Genomic DNA, 15,201 nt, shown 5'->3' with positions numbered 1-15,201 from the left:
AAGTTATGATCTCATGGTTCATGAGATCGAGCCCTGCATGGGACTGTGCACTGACAGAGCAGAGCCTGCTTGGGATTCTTTCTCTCTCTCTTACTCTGCCCCTCCCCTGCTTGTGCAATAGATAGATAGATAGATAGATAGATAGATAGATAGATAGATAGACAGATAAAGATTGGCTTCTAGACCAGTGCCTGAAACACTATAGTGACATTCACTCATGACGTGTAAAGTCAGGGGAAGCTTTTGTACTTATTATATGAGTTATAAATACATCCCTGGAAAGAAGGAGGATAAATCTCTGTAGTTGTGACTCGATGCTTTTTACAAAACATGAAGGAATGTGGCTTTTAATTATAAAGGTCTGGAAACACTAGGCAACAGTACCCACCCCCCCACCGCCAATGTAGCCTCCACCCAGAGGCTCTGATATAACATCCTCGACCTGGGAAGGCAGGTGTAAGGCCCCTGAGTTCTTGTGTGTATTTCATTCTTCATCCTCCTACACTATTACCTGAAACTAAGACCTTTCTGAATACCCGGGATTTAAAAATGAATGACTTGGTCCATGCTTGGAGACGTGAAAACATCTTTCCCAGAGAGAAATCAGATCCACTGTAGACAGAATGCCACTGAACGTCAGAGCCAGGAGGAAAAATTACCCAGTTCCCCTCCCTCTGGGCCCCATTTTACAGATTGGACAAGTGAGGCTCAGAGACATAACGAGGCCCACCGAGGGGGCCTTACCAGACTTCCAGGATGGTATCATTCCTTTCCAGGGCCTGCAGAAGGACTTCAGCTCCAAGGTAGGTGATGTGGTTGTTGGACAGCCTGGAGAGGAAGACAGAAAGGTGAGCTTCAGGAATGTTGGTTCTCCTCTCGGGCCTGTCCAATGAAAAGAGGCTTTGGGAGTTGGCCCCCTCGACATGTCCCTCTCTTGTCTGCGATTCCCAGTGAGCCTCAGTGCCTAAAGAGAAAGGCACCCCTCTCTCCTCTGTTCACCAGATGTGTTTGTGTAATGAAGCAGCTACTCCCTTACGAAGGCGATATCGCATGGTGGTTAAGTATGTGCATTTTAGGGGCACCTGGGTGGCTCAGTCGGTTAGGCGTCCGACTTCAACTCAGGTCACGATCTCACAGTTCGGGAGTTCAAGGCTCGCATCGGGCTCTGTGCTGACAGCTCAGAGTCTGGAGCCTGCTTTGGATTCTGTGCCTCCCTCCCTCTCTGCCCACCCCCCCCCTTCTCTCTCAAGAATAAATAAGCATTAAAAAAAAATTTTTTTTTTAAGTATGTACATTTTACTTCCTGGGTCCCAATCCAGCTTACACCACTTCCGTTTTAATCTCGGGCAAATCAGTCCCAATTTCCTCATCTGTAAAGGCAGACCTAAAAGAGCACCTGCCTCATGAAACATAAGAATGAAAAGAATGGCATATTCTGTGGTGCAGTTGGCACCATACCCAACTGATAGGAAATAATCAACGAACAGTAATATTTTCGTATGGCGGTGGGCAGGGGAGGGGCGTGGAATCGAGAAAATACAAGGTTGGGAATTGAGAGGGGAGAACTCACACCGTCAGGGACAGCAGGGAAAGAGCCACCGGCCCATGCTGCTCTTTTGCTCACAGCATGGCCTTCGAGACATCACCACCTGTCTGCCACCTCCACGGAGTAAGGAACATCCAGGAAGCCGACCCTAAGGCAGTGCCAGTGATAACAACGGCCAGTATCTGCTGGGCTCTTACCATGAGCCTGCTCAACACCTCCATCACGCCAGTAATGCTCATGGCCCTGAGAGGGGGTCCGCCTCGTACCCCTGTTTACACCCAAGGCTACAGGAGCCCAAAGCCAAGGAGAAACGGCGGGTAACGGTGGAACTGGGGTCCAAACCTAGGCTGTCAGGTGCCTGAGCCCACACACTGAAGCAGCATTTGGCAGTCACTATGCCCAGAAAAAGAAGGATGCTAGCTTTTTTTAAAAAGATACATAAGAAGCTCGCTTTTTATGGGGAAACAGTGAGGGATGATGTAGATCGGTGGCACTTAACTATAAGACTCGCCGAGGCAGCGTGGGACAAACCCCTGCAGCCCCTGGGGTTGGCTGGGGTAAATGCATGACAACGAGGGGGGACAAATGTGCCACAGCCACACCCGGTTAATGCGAAACCAGGTACCGTGCAAAGCCTGGCGTCCCAGCTTAGACCACCCAGGCATCACCGGGGCCTCCCAGCCCGGTTTCACCCAAGTGACGAGTGGAAGTGTTTCCCCCAAACATTTGGCAACTTGCTCGCCCCTGCAAAGCAACACAAACAAGTGTTGCCAGAGTGGATGGCGGGCTGGCAGCGAAGCACACACTCTCCCGAAGGCAGCTGTCTGCCTGCCTCTGAAGGCGAGTGTTTTCCACGGGCCACATTTGCCAGGGCGGATGCCACCCCGTCCTGTAGCACAAGGAGCCATCTGATGATGCCCGGACGTCCCTCTCCAGTGAGACCTCTGGCGCCCCCCGGCAGCGCGGCACCAGCCTCGGAGAGCACCGGCACAGGGTCGTGATGATCGCGAGCTGGGCTCCTGCTCGCATCCACTCTCCCTGTCCACGCAGAGTGGGAGCCTGCCCGCCGAGCCCGCCACCAGTGGTCCCCATCGCCTCCAGCCACCCACCACTGCTGCTGTCCAGCCCTCCAGGTCCTGGATGCTCCGCAGGACCTCCACCACTGCCTGCTCGCTTTCACCCGCCTTCTCCACTGCCATCGGCCTGATCCAGGACCCCTCCATCTCCCACCTGGAAGACAGCAGGACCTTAATTCCCCCTGACCCGTCTTCCATCTGTTCCGCACAGAGCAGCCGGCACAATCTTGTTATGATGTAAATCAGATGTTACTGTCCTAATTAAACTCCTCCAAAGGTTTCTCATTGCCCCTAGAATAAAGCCCTAAATCCTCCCCATGGCTCTGAGACCTACGTGGCCCCCTCACCCTGCCTCTTTCCCCCTGTACCTTCCCCTACAGTCCAACCACGCTGGCCCTGCCCTCTGTTCTCAAAACAACCGAGCTTGTTTCTGCCACAGGGCCTTTGCACTTGCTGTTCGGTCTTCTTGGAATGTGCATTCCTGAGACCTCAGCACTGCAAGAACAGTAACCTTCCTCATTATCCAGGTTTCAGCTCCAATGCCACCTTCTCAGAGAGGCTCTCCCCAGGCAGCTGCGACCCTGCCCTCTCCAGCCACTCCTTGGCACATCTCCTCTTGAATACTCTTTAGAGCCTTTATTATATATAATCTTGTGTATTGGACTGCTTGTTCATTATATGCCTCTCCCATTAGAATCCAAGAGCTAAGGGGGCTGAGGCCTGCTCTGTTCTTTCCACCGCTCTATCCTCTAGCCTCCAACAGCACTTGGCACAGCAGGTGCTCCAGAAATATTTCTTGCATCGATACATAAGTGGGTGAATATATGCATGAATGCACAACAACGAAATGAATGAATGCACACATGAATAAATGCAAGCACGCCTGCCTGCATAACCCAAGAGAAACCACTAACGATGACCGTTAGAACAGGTCTCCCTTTGGCTCCTGCCTGAGCCAAAGATGGCCCCGCGAGAGGGATGCTGTCGGCAACCCACCCAAACGCCCTCAGCTTTCACCTCTAACTCTGAGGGCTGCCTGCTGGGAAGACCTCCCCTCTCTGCCTGAGGCCTTTCTCCTGACCCCAGGAGGGTCCTCGCGCAGGGCAAGCCAGAAGTGCCGGAAAATTAATATCCCCACAAGCACGCAAATGAAGGACAGGCAGTTGGCAGATAAATACCCCTGCTGCCTCGCTTCTCTGTTGGGTAGGGGCTCCTGGAGCCCCACAGCAAGTCTGAGGCGGTTGCCCTCGGGGACGACCAGGGCCATAACAGGCTTGGCCACTTGCCATGGGTTCCCTTCCCTCCCCTGCTTCATTTCCCTGACCCCTCACCAGGGTTTGCTGGAACCACCTCCCAAGTAAACAACTTGCCCTGGGATCCCAGTCTGTGTTTGGGGGAACCCTGACTCTACCAGCCGTTTTCTGCCAGGCCACGTTTGCATGAGTTAGAGAGGTGGGAAGCTGCCCATGTCCACCCCTTGTCCCCCCTCTCCCCCGACGCTGCCCCCTATAAGGCCTGTCATTATCATCCCGGCTCCTTACAGGTTCCTTACTTTAGGACTTTCAAACTTGAATTCCTCTGAAGTCCTTTGGCAAGAGAACACACACCTTCATCCTGGAGATGGTTCTCCTCCAGGCTGGCAAGAAAAAGAGAGAAAATCCTGTTCATATGGTAACATTTGTTACGGAAGACGATGTCGATAAGGATTAGCCTGCTTGCCCCCCAGTTAGAAAATCCAACATCTGGGGCGCCTGGGTGGCTCAGTCGGTTAAGCCTCCGACTTCGGCTCAGGTCATGATCTCGCGGTCCGTGGGTTTGAGCCCCGCGTCAGGCTCTGTGCTGATAGCTCAGAGCCTGGAGCCTGCTTCGGATTCTGTGTCTCCCTCTCTCTCCGCCCCTCCCCTGCTCATACTGTTTCTGTCTCAAAAAAATAATAAAGAAATTAAAACATTAAAAAAAAAACTTTGAAAAAAAAATCCGACATCTGAAAATCTATATTTAGCAGATGAAGTAAGAAAAGATATAGTAAGAGTATGAGGGTTTTCAACTCCAGGGATGTCTCTGGGAGAGAATTCACCCCAGGGCTCCTCTATATAAAAGGTACCCTCATGCCCCAGTGATCTAATATCCTTTTCCCTTTCTTATTAATGGAAGCCTCCTTCGGTTTGGGCAACCATGTGCATGCGCTTGGTGAAAAAACTACATTTTGACTCTCCACTACAGCCAGTGACATCCACACGGCCATGAACACATAAGGGGAGGTTGACAGATGGGGCTCCAGGAAATTCTCTTTAAAATGGAGAGCTTGGGGCACCTGGGTGACTCAGTCGGTGAAGCATCCGACTCTTGGTTTCAGCTCGGGTCATGATGTCACGGTTCTTGGGTTTGAGCCCTGCGTCGGGCTGTGTGCTGACAGTGCGAAGCCTGCTTGGGATTCTCTCTCTCCCGCTCACCCTGCCCCTCCCCTGCTTGTGTTCTCTCTCTCTCAAAATAAACTTTAAAAATAAAAACAACAACAAAAGTAAAAATAAAATAAAAGGGAGAGGTGGCCTGGGCCTCCTGCCCTTCCTGGATACACAGACTGAATCTGGGGACACGGAAGCAGTGTCGCAGGTACAGCAGCCATCTGCTGACCATGAGGCAACCAACCACGGCTTCAGGCGAAGCCACCGACTGGGGACCCCTGCTGGCCTCATGGAGCCATTACACCAGCCCTACGCCACCTACCTCCAGACCGGTTGGACACGGAATAAAGAAACCCTTTACTGGTTTGAGCCACTGTACCTAGAGTTCTTCCCTCACTTGCAGCCTAGTGTAGTCATAACTGATACACTCAATGGCGAGGCATGCCTCTAACAAGAATTTCCAAGTGGCAAAGTCCACTCAGGATATAATCAATGGGACACCGGCAGAGCTATCCCACCACAATATCCACTTTGTGACGGTGATCATGGGTTTCAAAGGCCTTCTGCTTCCTGGAGAAATCAGCATATTTATCTCCCTGATAGAATTGGGAACTGCCCAGAACATGTCATAAGAAGTCCAAGCTAGTGGCATCTAAAGGACGGGAGACTTAGAATCAGCTTCAGGTCAACAGTGTGAGCACAGTTTATGGCTCACGTTTTAACTTGCCCCAAACCCCACTCCACCTTCCAGGGAGACCTTTACTCTACTTCTCCCGCGTTCTTAGGCACTCAGCCTCCCTTAGAATCCACAAAACGTGGGGTGCCTCGGTGGCTCATTTGGTTAAGCTTCTGACTTTGGCTCAAGGCACGATCTCGAGGTTTGTGAGTTCACGCCCCACGTCGGGCTCTGCACTGTGCACAGCCCGCTCCCGAGCCTCTGTCTCCCTCCCTCTGCCCCTCTCCCGCGCACGCGCTCTCTCTCTCAAAAATAAACATTTTTTAAAAATAAAATACAACCTGGGAAAGGAACACCTGTGTTTAAAAAAGACTTTATGCATATAACCATATACGCTTCACAGTTGGAAGCAGTCAGCCCCTCATTTTCCAGGTAAGAAACCTGGGATTCAGAGCTTATTATTTAACTTGCCTGAGATCACAGCAGGCCTTGAAGCTCAGTCTGCTTGACTCCAGAGTCTCGGGCCTCAACCATTAGGCCACACGGAGGCAGTATACAAGCCGACAAACCAGGAAATATAATTCCATTAAAAGAAAGCACCTACGTGCCAGGCTCTATCAGCTTCACGCACCCAGCACATAGAAGGACAAACCCAACAGCCCAACCACTCGGTTATCCACCTCTGTTTTACCGACTTCCATGGAGGAGGCCAGGGAATGAATGAGGCCTCCTCAAAGCAGGGAACCCCTCAACTCACCAGAGTTCTTCCAGTGTCACGTTCTTTTCCAACATTAAGGCTAAGGCTTGAGCCCCCACACTGCCGATGTTGTTTCCCACCAGGCTGGACGGAATCAAGGAACAAAAACACATCAGAGCAGGGAGGGACCTCAGAGATAAGGTAACCCAGGAAGGGCAAAATGCACGACGCACATAGCCCCACATCCTGGTCTGCTTTGTTCAGACATTACCAACTGACTACAGTGCTCATTTTCATTAAGCTAAGAAGCAGCCTTAGAACTCTTTCCAACGTGATGTCCTGGGTAGCCATTACTCATGGACTGCAGTTGGTCCTTGAGATAAAATATATCTGATCCAGGGGCGCCTTGGTGGCTCAGTCATTGGGACATCAGACTTGATTTCGGCTCAGGTCACGATCTCACAGTTCGTGGGTTCAAGCCCTGTGATGGGGGGCTCTGCGCTGTGTAAGCGTGCAGCCTGCTCGGAATTCTCCCTCCCTCCCTCTCTCCCCTTCCCCTGCTCATGCGCACGTGTATGCACACACACTCTCTCTCTCTCTCAAAATAAACCTAAAAAGAAATTTTTAAATATATCTGATTCAGCCCCAAACCTTCAATTAACAGATAGGAATCAAGACCCTTAAGGGGAGAAGGAACACCTCCAAAGTCACCCAGAAAGACTCAAGTGTCCTGACTCCAAACCCAAGGGTCTTTTCTTCGCATCTCACTGCCTAACACAGGGGGCTAAGAACAAAGTTCAATCAAATGAAGGACCCTCAAAACTGGCCCAGGCCCCTCCCTTCCTCATTCTGGCTCCCTGTGACCATGCAGACCCCAAAGCTTACCTGAGCCACCTCAAGCTCTGGTGATCACCCAAGGCTTCAGCCAAGGCCTGGGCCCCTTCGTCACCCACCTTGTTGCCCCAGAACCTAAAAAGGCCAACAGATTTTGTCATTTGGTCAGGGAGTAACTACTATGTGTTCTAGACATGCGTGAACAGTGTCCTTCCTCTCCATGGTTCTGCCTCTCTGGGACCTTCCAGAAAGATCTGAGAGGGGCTCCTAGGCCCCAGCAAAGTGGATCTGCCTCCACCTTTTGGGAGGGATGGTGAAACTGAATTCATTTTTCAGTCAGACTTACAGAATAGTAGAGGCCCACCCAGCACACGTCCTCAGGGATAAGGAACTCAGTCACTCACTCTCAAAGTCAATTCATAGCATGGCGACATTTTTCCTGATATGTAGGTCAGATCTGCTTCCTGGTGCCTGCCACCCACAGGTCCTCAACTACCCTCTGGGAGCACCCAAAACAAATCTCACTCTTCTCCCGCAAGCCAGCTCTCTCTCTTGTTCTTCCCTAATGTCCCCCATTTCCTCACGGTGTCATACTCCTTCACCTCCTGGGTCATCCCCCTCAGGCCCACAGAAATTGAGAAACTTCCCTTTTCAAAGGTGGAGCCCAACTCGTTCCTTATGACTTGGCTGTTTTACATATGGGAAGCTAGCCCAGACCTGTCTGTGCACATGTGAGCAAAGCTAGCCGAGCTAGGATGTTCACCACGCTTTCATTCATCTGGTTAATATTTATTGAGCTCTGGCTGTGTGCCAGCACTGCTCTGCGCCCCTGGGGAGAGAGCAAAAAACTACGTCATAGCGAAAAACCTGGAATAACGTAAGGGCGCACCAACATGGGGCCAGTTACATAGATTACAGGCATCCAGCCAGTGGAATACCAACCAGCTAGTGTTTTAAAAATGAAGTCGTTATGGTACAAAAGATATGTTGTTAAGCAGGCAAAAAAAAACACACAAAAAAACCAAAAACCAATATTCAGAACGGTTTGTGTCATATGATAGTATCTGGTGGGGGGGGGGCGGGCAGGGGGGTTAGCACAGTGCTTGGTGCAGACAGGTGCCTTAACAAAGAGGTGTTGAAAGAGAACAGCCCGCATACGCTGGTTGTGACCTCGAGCAGGAGAGAGCTTGGTGGGGCTGGGGCCACCCTTGTACTGGACTCTGTGCTCCTGGTAATGCAGCGTGGAAAAGGTGCTGATCTCTCAAGCAACCCGGTTCCGCCCTTAGCTCCGGCTGAGCTTGTGGGCAGCTTGCCGGCCGAGGAAATGGGTTGGGCCCTAAGATTAGTGTCCCTTCCTACAGTCTTGGGTTCTCAGACTCCCATTTCTCATCAAATGGATGCCAGCTCACACCAGGTAAGGCAGGACAGCAGCAGGGCTACAGGGCACTGCCCGGTTGCAACTTTAGGGGCGGGGGTGGGGGGGGGTAGTCACTCAGCCACCAGAGGAAGCCCCTCCCCCACACACACATACTCTGGGGACCTGTGGTCTGTGGGACTGCCCTCCCAGCCTGTGCCTGACTCCTCTCCCCTCACTGGAAGGCTCGGCATGACCCTGCAGCCGCAAACGCTCAGAAGGACCCGGCAAAGCCCCCTCCTGTCCTGGGTCCCGTCTCCAGCCTGGTCCACTTACTTCTCTTCCCTTGATTCTCACCCCTTGGGTGGGGCCCAGGCAATGGCACTCTTCAGAAGCTCCCAAAGGTGAGAGGCACAGCCCTAGCACCAGTGAGGACCAGAGGGCTTCCTGCCACCCACTCAGGGGCACTGCCCACCCCCCACATCCTGAACTTCCTGTTTATTGAGTGAAAGGCAAGTACTGAGGCAGCCAGGGGCCACCCGCTCTCTCCCGCTGCCTCTGGGGCCTTCCAGCTGAAAAATTGCACCTGCTAAGTCCCCCAACCCGCCCCCACGGGGGCCCCTCTGCCCCAGAATCCAACCTACCCCAAGAACTGCAAGGAGGCGTTGGCTCTGAGCCCCTCAGCCAGCACCTGGGCTCCCGAGGCAGTGATGTGGTTATTGCCCAGCCTGGAAAAGAAGGCAGGGAGGCTGAAGGAGTGTGGGACGGACGTGGGGGTGTTAGTGCCCAGAAGCACCCGGGGCTGGTGGAGGAAGTGTGTCCCAGACACAGAAACGTGGAGAAAAGCTTTGAGGCAGCCCGACTTCTTCCTGCCTGTCAAGCAGACTGCCCGGGTGCTAGTCTATTCCTGCTTGGCCAACCTTACTCAACCGTGACTCCCGCTAGTTCATTCTCCAGCTGCAAAGGGGAAAAAGTGGGGAGAAACTTGTTTTGCAAAGCAGTGTGACAGGTATGGGCAGGAGGCACTATTGTCAGCTGTCCTACGAGGTGGTTTCCCCAGGGGAGGGAGGGTGACCCACTGTCACACCTTTTCCTCCTGTCTCAGCCACCAGCTGGTGCCAGACTCCGTGCCCCCTGCAGCTTTCCTGGGTCCCTCGTTGCTGCAGGTGGCTTTCACCTGTTCCGCCAAAGCTGCTGGGAAAGGGCAAGGGATTCTGCAGGGGGGTTGGGAGGTTGGAGGAGGGAGGGTTCAGCCGTATCCAGATACCTCAGAGAACTTTGGAGAGGTCCCCAGAACTCTTACTCACGACCCCAGGCTTCCTGGAATTAATAACACACTTTTCCTCTTTTTAGAGAACTTTCACGCCCTTGAAGCCACTCTGGCTGACAACTACCCTGCAAAGCAGGCACTATTATCCTCTTTGAGAAGGGGCAGGGTGCCCTCCCACACCTCTGACCACAGGCTGCTGTGCCGGGAAATTCAAGGTCGCTTCCCACAGGCTGCTCCCAGCCAGTGACTGGGAAACACAAGACTCTGCTGGGCAAATCTGGCTGGAGGACTCCCCCACAGCCTTCTGTGCTCTCAGAACTGCCCCAAGGTCTAGAGGCTTCCTCCCAGCCTTCCTTCCTTCCCTCTCCCGTCTCTCAGGGTCAGACTTGCGCTGTAGTGAGCTGACTCTCCCAGCCTCCTCCAGCCCCCTTCCCCGTTTCCCCTCGGAGGCATTTTCCCCAACAAATAGTTCCGCATCTAATCCCTTCTGGGAGGGCTGAACTACCTAGGATAAACAGATAAACACGCTGAGAATTTACATGATTACCCACCACCTTTTAGCCACTAAGCTCCCTCCATAAAGCACTGACCATATCGCGCCAGCTTTCTATGTATCCTAACTCATTTAACCGTTACAACAACCTAGGAGGAAGCTGTAATTATTATCTACATTTTACAGAAGGGGAAACAGAGTCACAGAGACATTGGGCTGACCCAAGGTCACATAGCAAATGAGGATTCAAATCTCAGGGATCCTAGATCCAAACCTCAGTTGGTCTGGCCCCAGAACCCCATGCTCTCTCAACTATTCTGCTATACCAGCCCAAAACCCAGGCTTCAAATTCTGAGCATACTACCCCACAGCCTTCCCTGGGGGATAGGCCAGCCCCCCGCTCTGGCCACAGCCACTCTCAGCATCCTGAGTCTGGGGGAGCAGGTGGTAGCAACAGAAGAGAGTCCTTTGTGGGGAGCCCGGGCGACCAAATCTTGACTTGGGCTCAGGCCATGATCTCGCAGTTCGTGAGTTCAAGCCCCGTATCAGGCTCTGTGCTGACAGCGCGGAACCTGCTTGGGATTCTGTCTCCCTCTCTCTCTGCCCCTCCCCTGCTCGCTCTCTTTCTCTCAAAAGGAATTAAGTTTTAAAAAGTTAAAACAAAAAGAAGAAGAGAGTCCTTTGTACAGAACAGCGCCACTGGGGCTGGCTTCAGCAGCCCTGCCTGAGACTGGGCCACATGGTTAGTAATTTTAACATGGCGGCTTCGAACCCCAAACCCAGCCCAGCAGGTACGAAGAATGGACAAAAGCGATGGTTTACTCTGTCTTCTTTTACTGTCACATAAATCCAGGAAGCAAGAAGACCCCAGGGAGAAAGAGAAGCCAGGCTGACCCGGGGGCCAGCAGGACAGGTGACTGAATGGCGTCAGATGGGAGAGAGACCCCCACTGAGCCAGGAAGGTCAGGAGCAGCAGAAAGGCAGACATCAAAGACTGGAGTGCAAAGCCGGCACCCACCGAGCTGGGCAAGGACCTTCTGAGAGCTTTTCAGCAACTGGCTGTCACAGCTGTGGTGGCAGGTGACTCCACGTGCCTCCCCCCGCAACACGTGCTCAATGAACACTAGGGAACCCGGTAACCCCAGCTTGTGACACTCTTAGACACAGGGAAGGAAAGGGTCCCAGAAACCATCTTCAGCCCTGGGGCCCAAAGGTCAAAGGGCAGGCAGCCCTCAGCAGAGCCAATCTTGGGTTTGCTGGGGAGGTCACAGCATTAGCGAAACCCTGCTCAAAGGAGACACTGCCCCTGATTCAGTCAGCAGATCACGAGCCCAGTAGGGGCCGAACCAGGGCCAGGACCAGACCGAACTGACTCAGCTCTGAAGAAGAAAAACAATTTCCACAGAATAGGAAAGCCCTGGGCTCACCTCAAAGCCAAGAAGTTCTGCCTGCACGCAAGGAGCCTCGCCACGGAGTGTGCACAGCCATCGGTCAGTTTGTTGTTGAAGAGACTGGAACGTTCCAAAGGAGAGGAGACATGGAGACCTAGCACAGCAGTCAGGGACCACCCCAAGCCCAGGGTAGCCCGTTCCCGCGACCCAGGAGTCACCTGCACCCTCCAAATATGCCAACACCCTCGCCGCAGCTCACGGCTGCTGCCCAAACGGCAGGACCCAGAGCGTGGCCGGGGACACGATGTCCACCACTCGAGCCCGACTTACGCTAACTTCTGCAGCTGCTCACAGTGAAGAGCATGTTCGACGAGCTTGCAGATGCCTCGGTCTGAGATATTGTTATCTCGCAAGCTAAGAAAAAAAGACAAATAGATTTGGAAAATGGAGCTGAGAAAAGAGAAATAAACAAGACCCCAAAAGAGACTTCTGCTCGTGCCCAAAGTGCCAGCATCTGTGTTTCTGGGAAACACCGCAAGGGCTGAGCACCCCAAGAAAGAGGAGACGCCCCCATCCCTGGTCAGGGTGCTGACGTCATGCACCATGTGGGGGACCGCTCAGGAGGTGGGGCCCCAGAGTTCCTGCTAAAGAACGCTGGAGTCCCGGCGGGTCACTGGAGTCCTAGGCTGAGGCACTGTTTCCATGTTGTAAAACAGAAATGATCACCATAGCAGCCTCACAGAAGGTTCCTAGCTGGGAGGGTGTGTCGGGAACTAGCCAGGCCACCCTGGGGGTGACGGTGGGTACCAGACGGCAGACCAGTCAGACAAGAGTGGCCAAGACTCTGGAACACCAGCAAGTGAGCCGTGGTCAGGGAGGCCCTGCCGTCCAGCACTTCACCCCAGTGACATCACTCCTGTCGTCAGACCCTGCCCAGAAAGCCCCCTCTGACACTCCTCTCGGGGTGGCGCCCCCAAACTCACCTGATCACAAGATCTTCAGAAAGCATCCCTAAAATACAGACTCTGGGGCCCCTCCCCTGGAGCTGGCAATTCTGGGAGTGGGGGTGGGGTGCGGGGTTGGGGCCCAGGGATCTGTGTATATTAACAACCGTGCCTAGGATTCTTCATCCTCGGGCAGATCTGGGAGACCCTGACTTAAAGGCTAACAGCTTGGGGATCTGGAATCTTCCCTCCGTGGAAACTCTCATCCTCAGCAGCCACTTACTAGCTATTTGCTGTAAAAAAAAAAGGGGGGGGGGAAGATGGTATTCCCAGCCTCACCTGGCTGAGAGAGGATTTAAAGAGACAGCACACACAAAGCCCTGTGAGTGCCTGGCGCAGGCAGAAGGTAGCTGTAATCACGGCTGCTCGCACACATGGGGCATCTGATGTGCCAGCACCGACCCAAGCGCTTCCCAATAGTAAAGGTGTTTAATCCTCACAAAAGCCCACGACGTAGGTACCATTATGATGTCCGTTAGAGGGAAGGCAGTTGAGGCACAGACAAGTGAAGTGACTTTGCCAAGGCTGCACAGCACCTAAAGGATCTGGGCCCCAGGCGGTCTGGCTCTTTAAAGCCCACCGTTAAGCATGACCTTGTACGCCTCTGTCCCAAGGCCCCCTGCAGCCAAAAAATTTTGAAAGCCAGAACCCTAGAGTCAGATCCAGGGCCTAAAGAAAGCTATATGGGGGCACTTTGTAGACAGGCTTCCTGGAGGCTGAGGGTTTGTTTCTGTTGGCATGGAAACATTTCAAGTGGGAGAGATACAGTATGGCTCTGGGGGAGAGGAGCACCTCGCCAGCCTCTGTCTCTCTCTGTCTGTCTCTGTCTCTCTGTCTCTCTGTCTCTCTCTCTCTCTCTCTCTCTCTCTCTCTCTCTCACACACACACACACACACACACACACACACACACAGGAAATACCTGACCTCCAGATCATTTCCCCTCCCACATAATGCTGGCAATTTCTGTGTGGAGAGTAAAGAGCAGTAGAACTTAGTCAAGGTCTTTTATTGCTCATGGAAAATCAAGCTGGTTCCCACAGACCAGCTGTTTTCACAGGGTGGCTCTGGACTCCTTGGAGCAGTATCACCAGGGATGTCAGTTAGAAAACATCGATCCCTGGACGCACCCCCCCCCCCGCCCCGACCGAGGGAGCGAGAATCGCTGGGGGTAGGCTTCCGAATCTGCATTTCTACATGCTTCTCTGCACCTCTAGGCTGAGCATGGAAGATGAGCATCCTCATCTTCCTCCGAAAACGGAGAGAGACCTCTAGCCCCCCCCTCAGCCCTTGGACACATCCTGGGAGTGGCAAGGCTTTCCTGAGGAGAGAGGATCCATTCATTCTAGGGATGGACTGGTCTAGAAGGATCATCCCAGCCAGCGGTTCCTGACCTCCCAGGGCTCGAGGACCCCTTTGAGAACTATGGGCTCAGTATCCACAAGAATGGACTCATAATTCTATCAGGTAAATGACTCCCACAGATAGGTCTCGGACTTCTTGAGTGAAAATATGGCGGTTCCTCCTTCCTGGGGAGATCGAGTATTGTGCTGGCCATCTTTCCATTTCCCTGGCCAGATCCGCTTTCCTCTTTCTACCTGGCTCTCGGTCCTGAGGGGCTGATGCCCATGGACTACAGCAGCAGGCACCCTGTGTTGGCTTTCTGTCTGGGGGTCAAGGCAAGAGCAAGAAGGGGAGGAAGAGCCAGGGTTTATTCCCCCAGACCCCACCCTTCCAGCTTTCTGTAGCCTCAGTTTCTATCAGGCAGCCTTCTCCACACCTCTCCCCCAGCCCTGCCCCTCCAGGCTTGAGGACGGTGACAGCCCCGTCCCCACCCCCACCGCCACAGTCACTGGCCCCAGGACCCTGCACTTTCCCTTCTCGCTCTTCCTAACTGCTGCCCAGTCCCTTCTAAACAGTCCGCAAACCACCCAATTTCAATGTGTCATCTGTTTCCTCCTGATATATTCACAACATACATTACCTATAATGCACACGTGAGCTGCATAAAATATGCTAACGTTATATTATTATTACATTATGCGAACAAACTTATGACCATGGTCCCTATGGAAAGGATAACACAGGCCACCCTACAATTTCTAAGAGATATCCATATGTTTGCTCCAAAGAGAAAAAAAAAGTCTTAATGCTGTAGCCCAGAGGAAGTAGGCCATCATAATATATTCAAGGAGAGGCTTGTCCCTTGCTTCGGGGCAAATAAAGTCACCTGGGATAGACCAAAAGCCCTGGAAGGCCGTGAGTCGATTTTTAACTTGAAGCTACCTTCTGCTTTTTCAGCGGTTTTAAACAGGGCACAGGATATCCCCTTTCAAGGACGGAAGAGAAGTTGGGGAGTCTGCAGAACGCTGGCCACGAGACCTGGGCATGCCCTCTGCTCTCACCTGGCCCACGGGTGCTGGAACAGACATTCCCAAGGGGGAAAGCTCCCGCCC

The 15,201-nt window shown here is 52.9% G+C and overlaps 1 protein-coding gene across 1 annotated transcript in view; it reads right to left on the bottom strand.

The window, feature by feature from the left end:
- The window catches only part of NOD2 (nucleotide binding oligomerization domain containing 2), a 32,285-nt gene that overhangs the window by 2,259 nt on the left and 14,825 nt on the right, over positions 1–15,201 (bottom strand). The window contains 7 exon segments of the mRNA XM_019455970.2: positions 745–828; positions 4,175–4,258; positions 6,461–6,544; positions 7,286–7,369; positions 9,233–9,316; positions 11,779–11,862; positions 12,073–12,156. Coding sequence (XP_019311515.2) covers positions 745–828; positions 4,175–4,258; positions 6,461–6,544; positions 7,286–7,369; positions 9,233–9,316; positions 11,779–11,862; positions 12,073–12,156 — 588 coding nt within the window.

This window comes from Panthera pardus, unplaced genomic scaffold (genome assembly GCF_024362965.1).
Source record: "Panthera pardus isolate Hobbes unplaced genomic scaffold, ASM2436296v1 HiC_scaffold_18, whole genome shotgun sequence".
Classification (NCBI taxonomy): Eukaryota; Metazoa; Chordata; class Mammalia; order Carnivora; family Felidae; genus Panthera; species Panthera pardus.
This window is presented reverse-complemented; position numbering and strand designations above follow the sequence as displayed.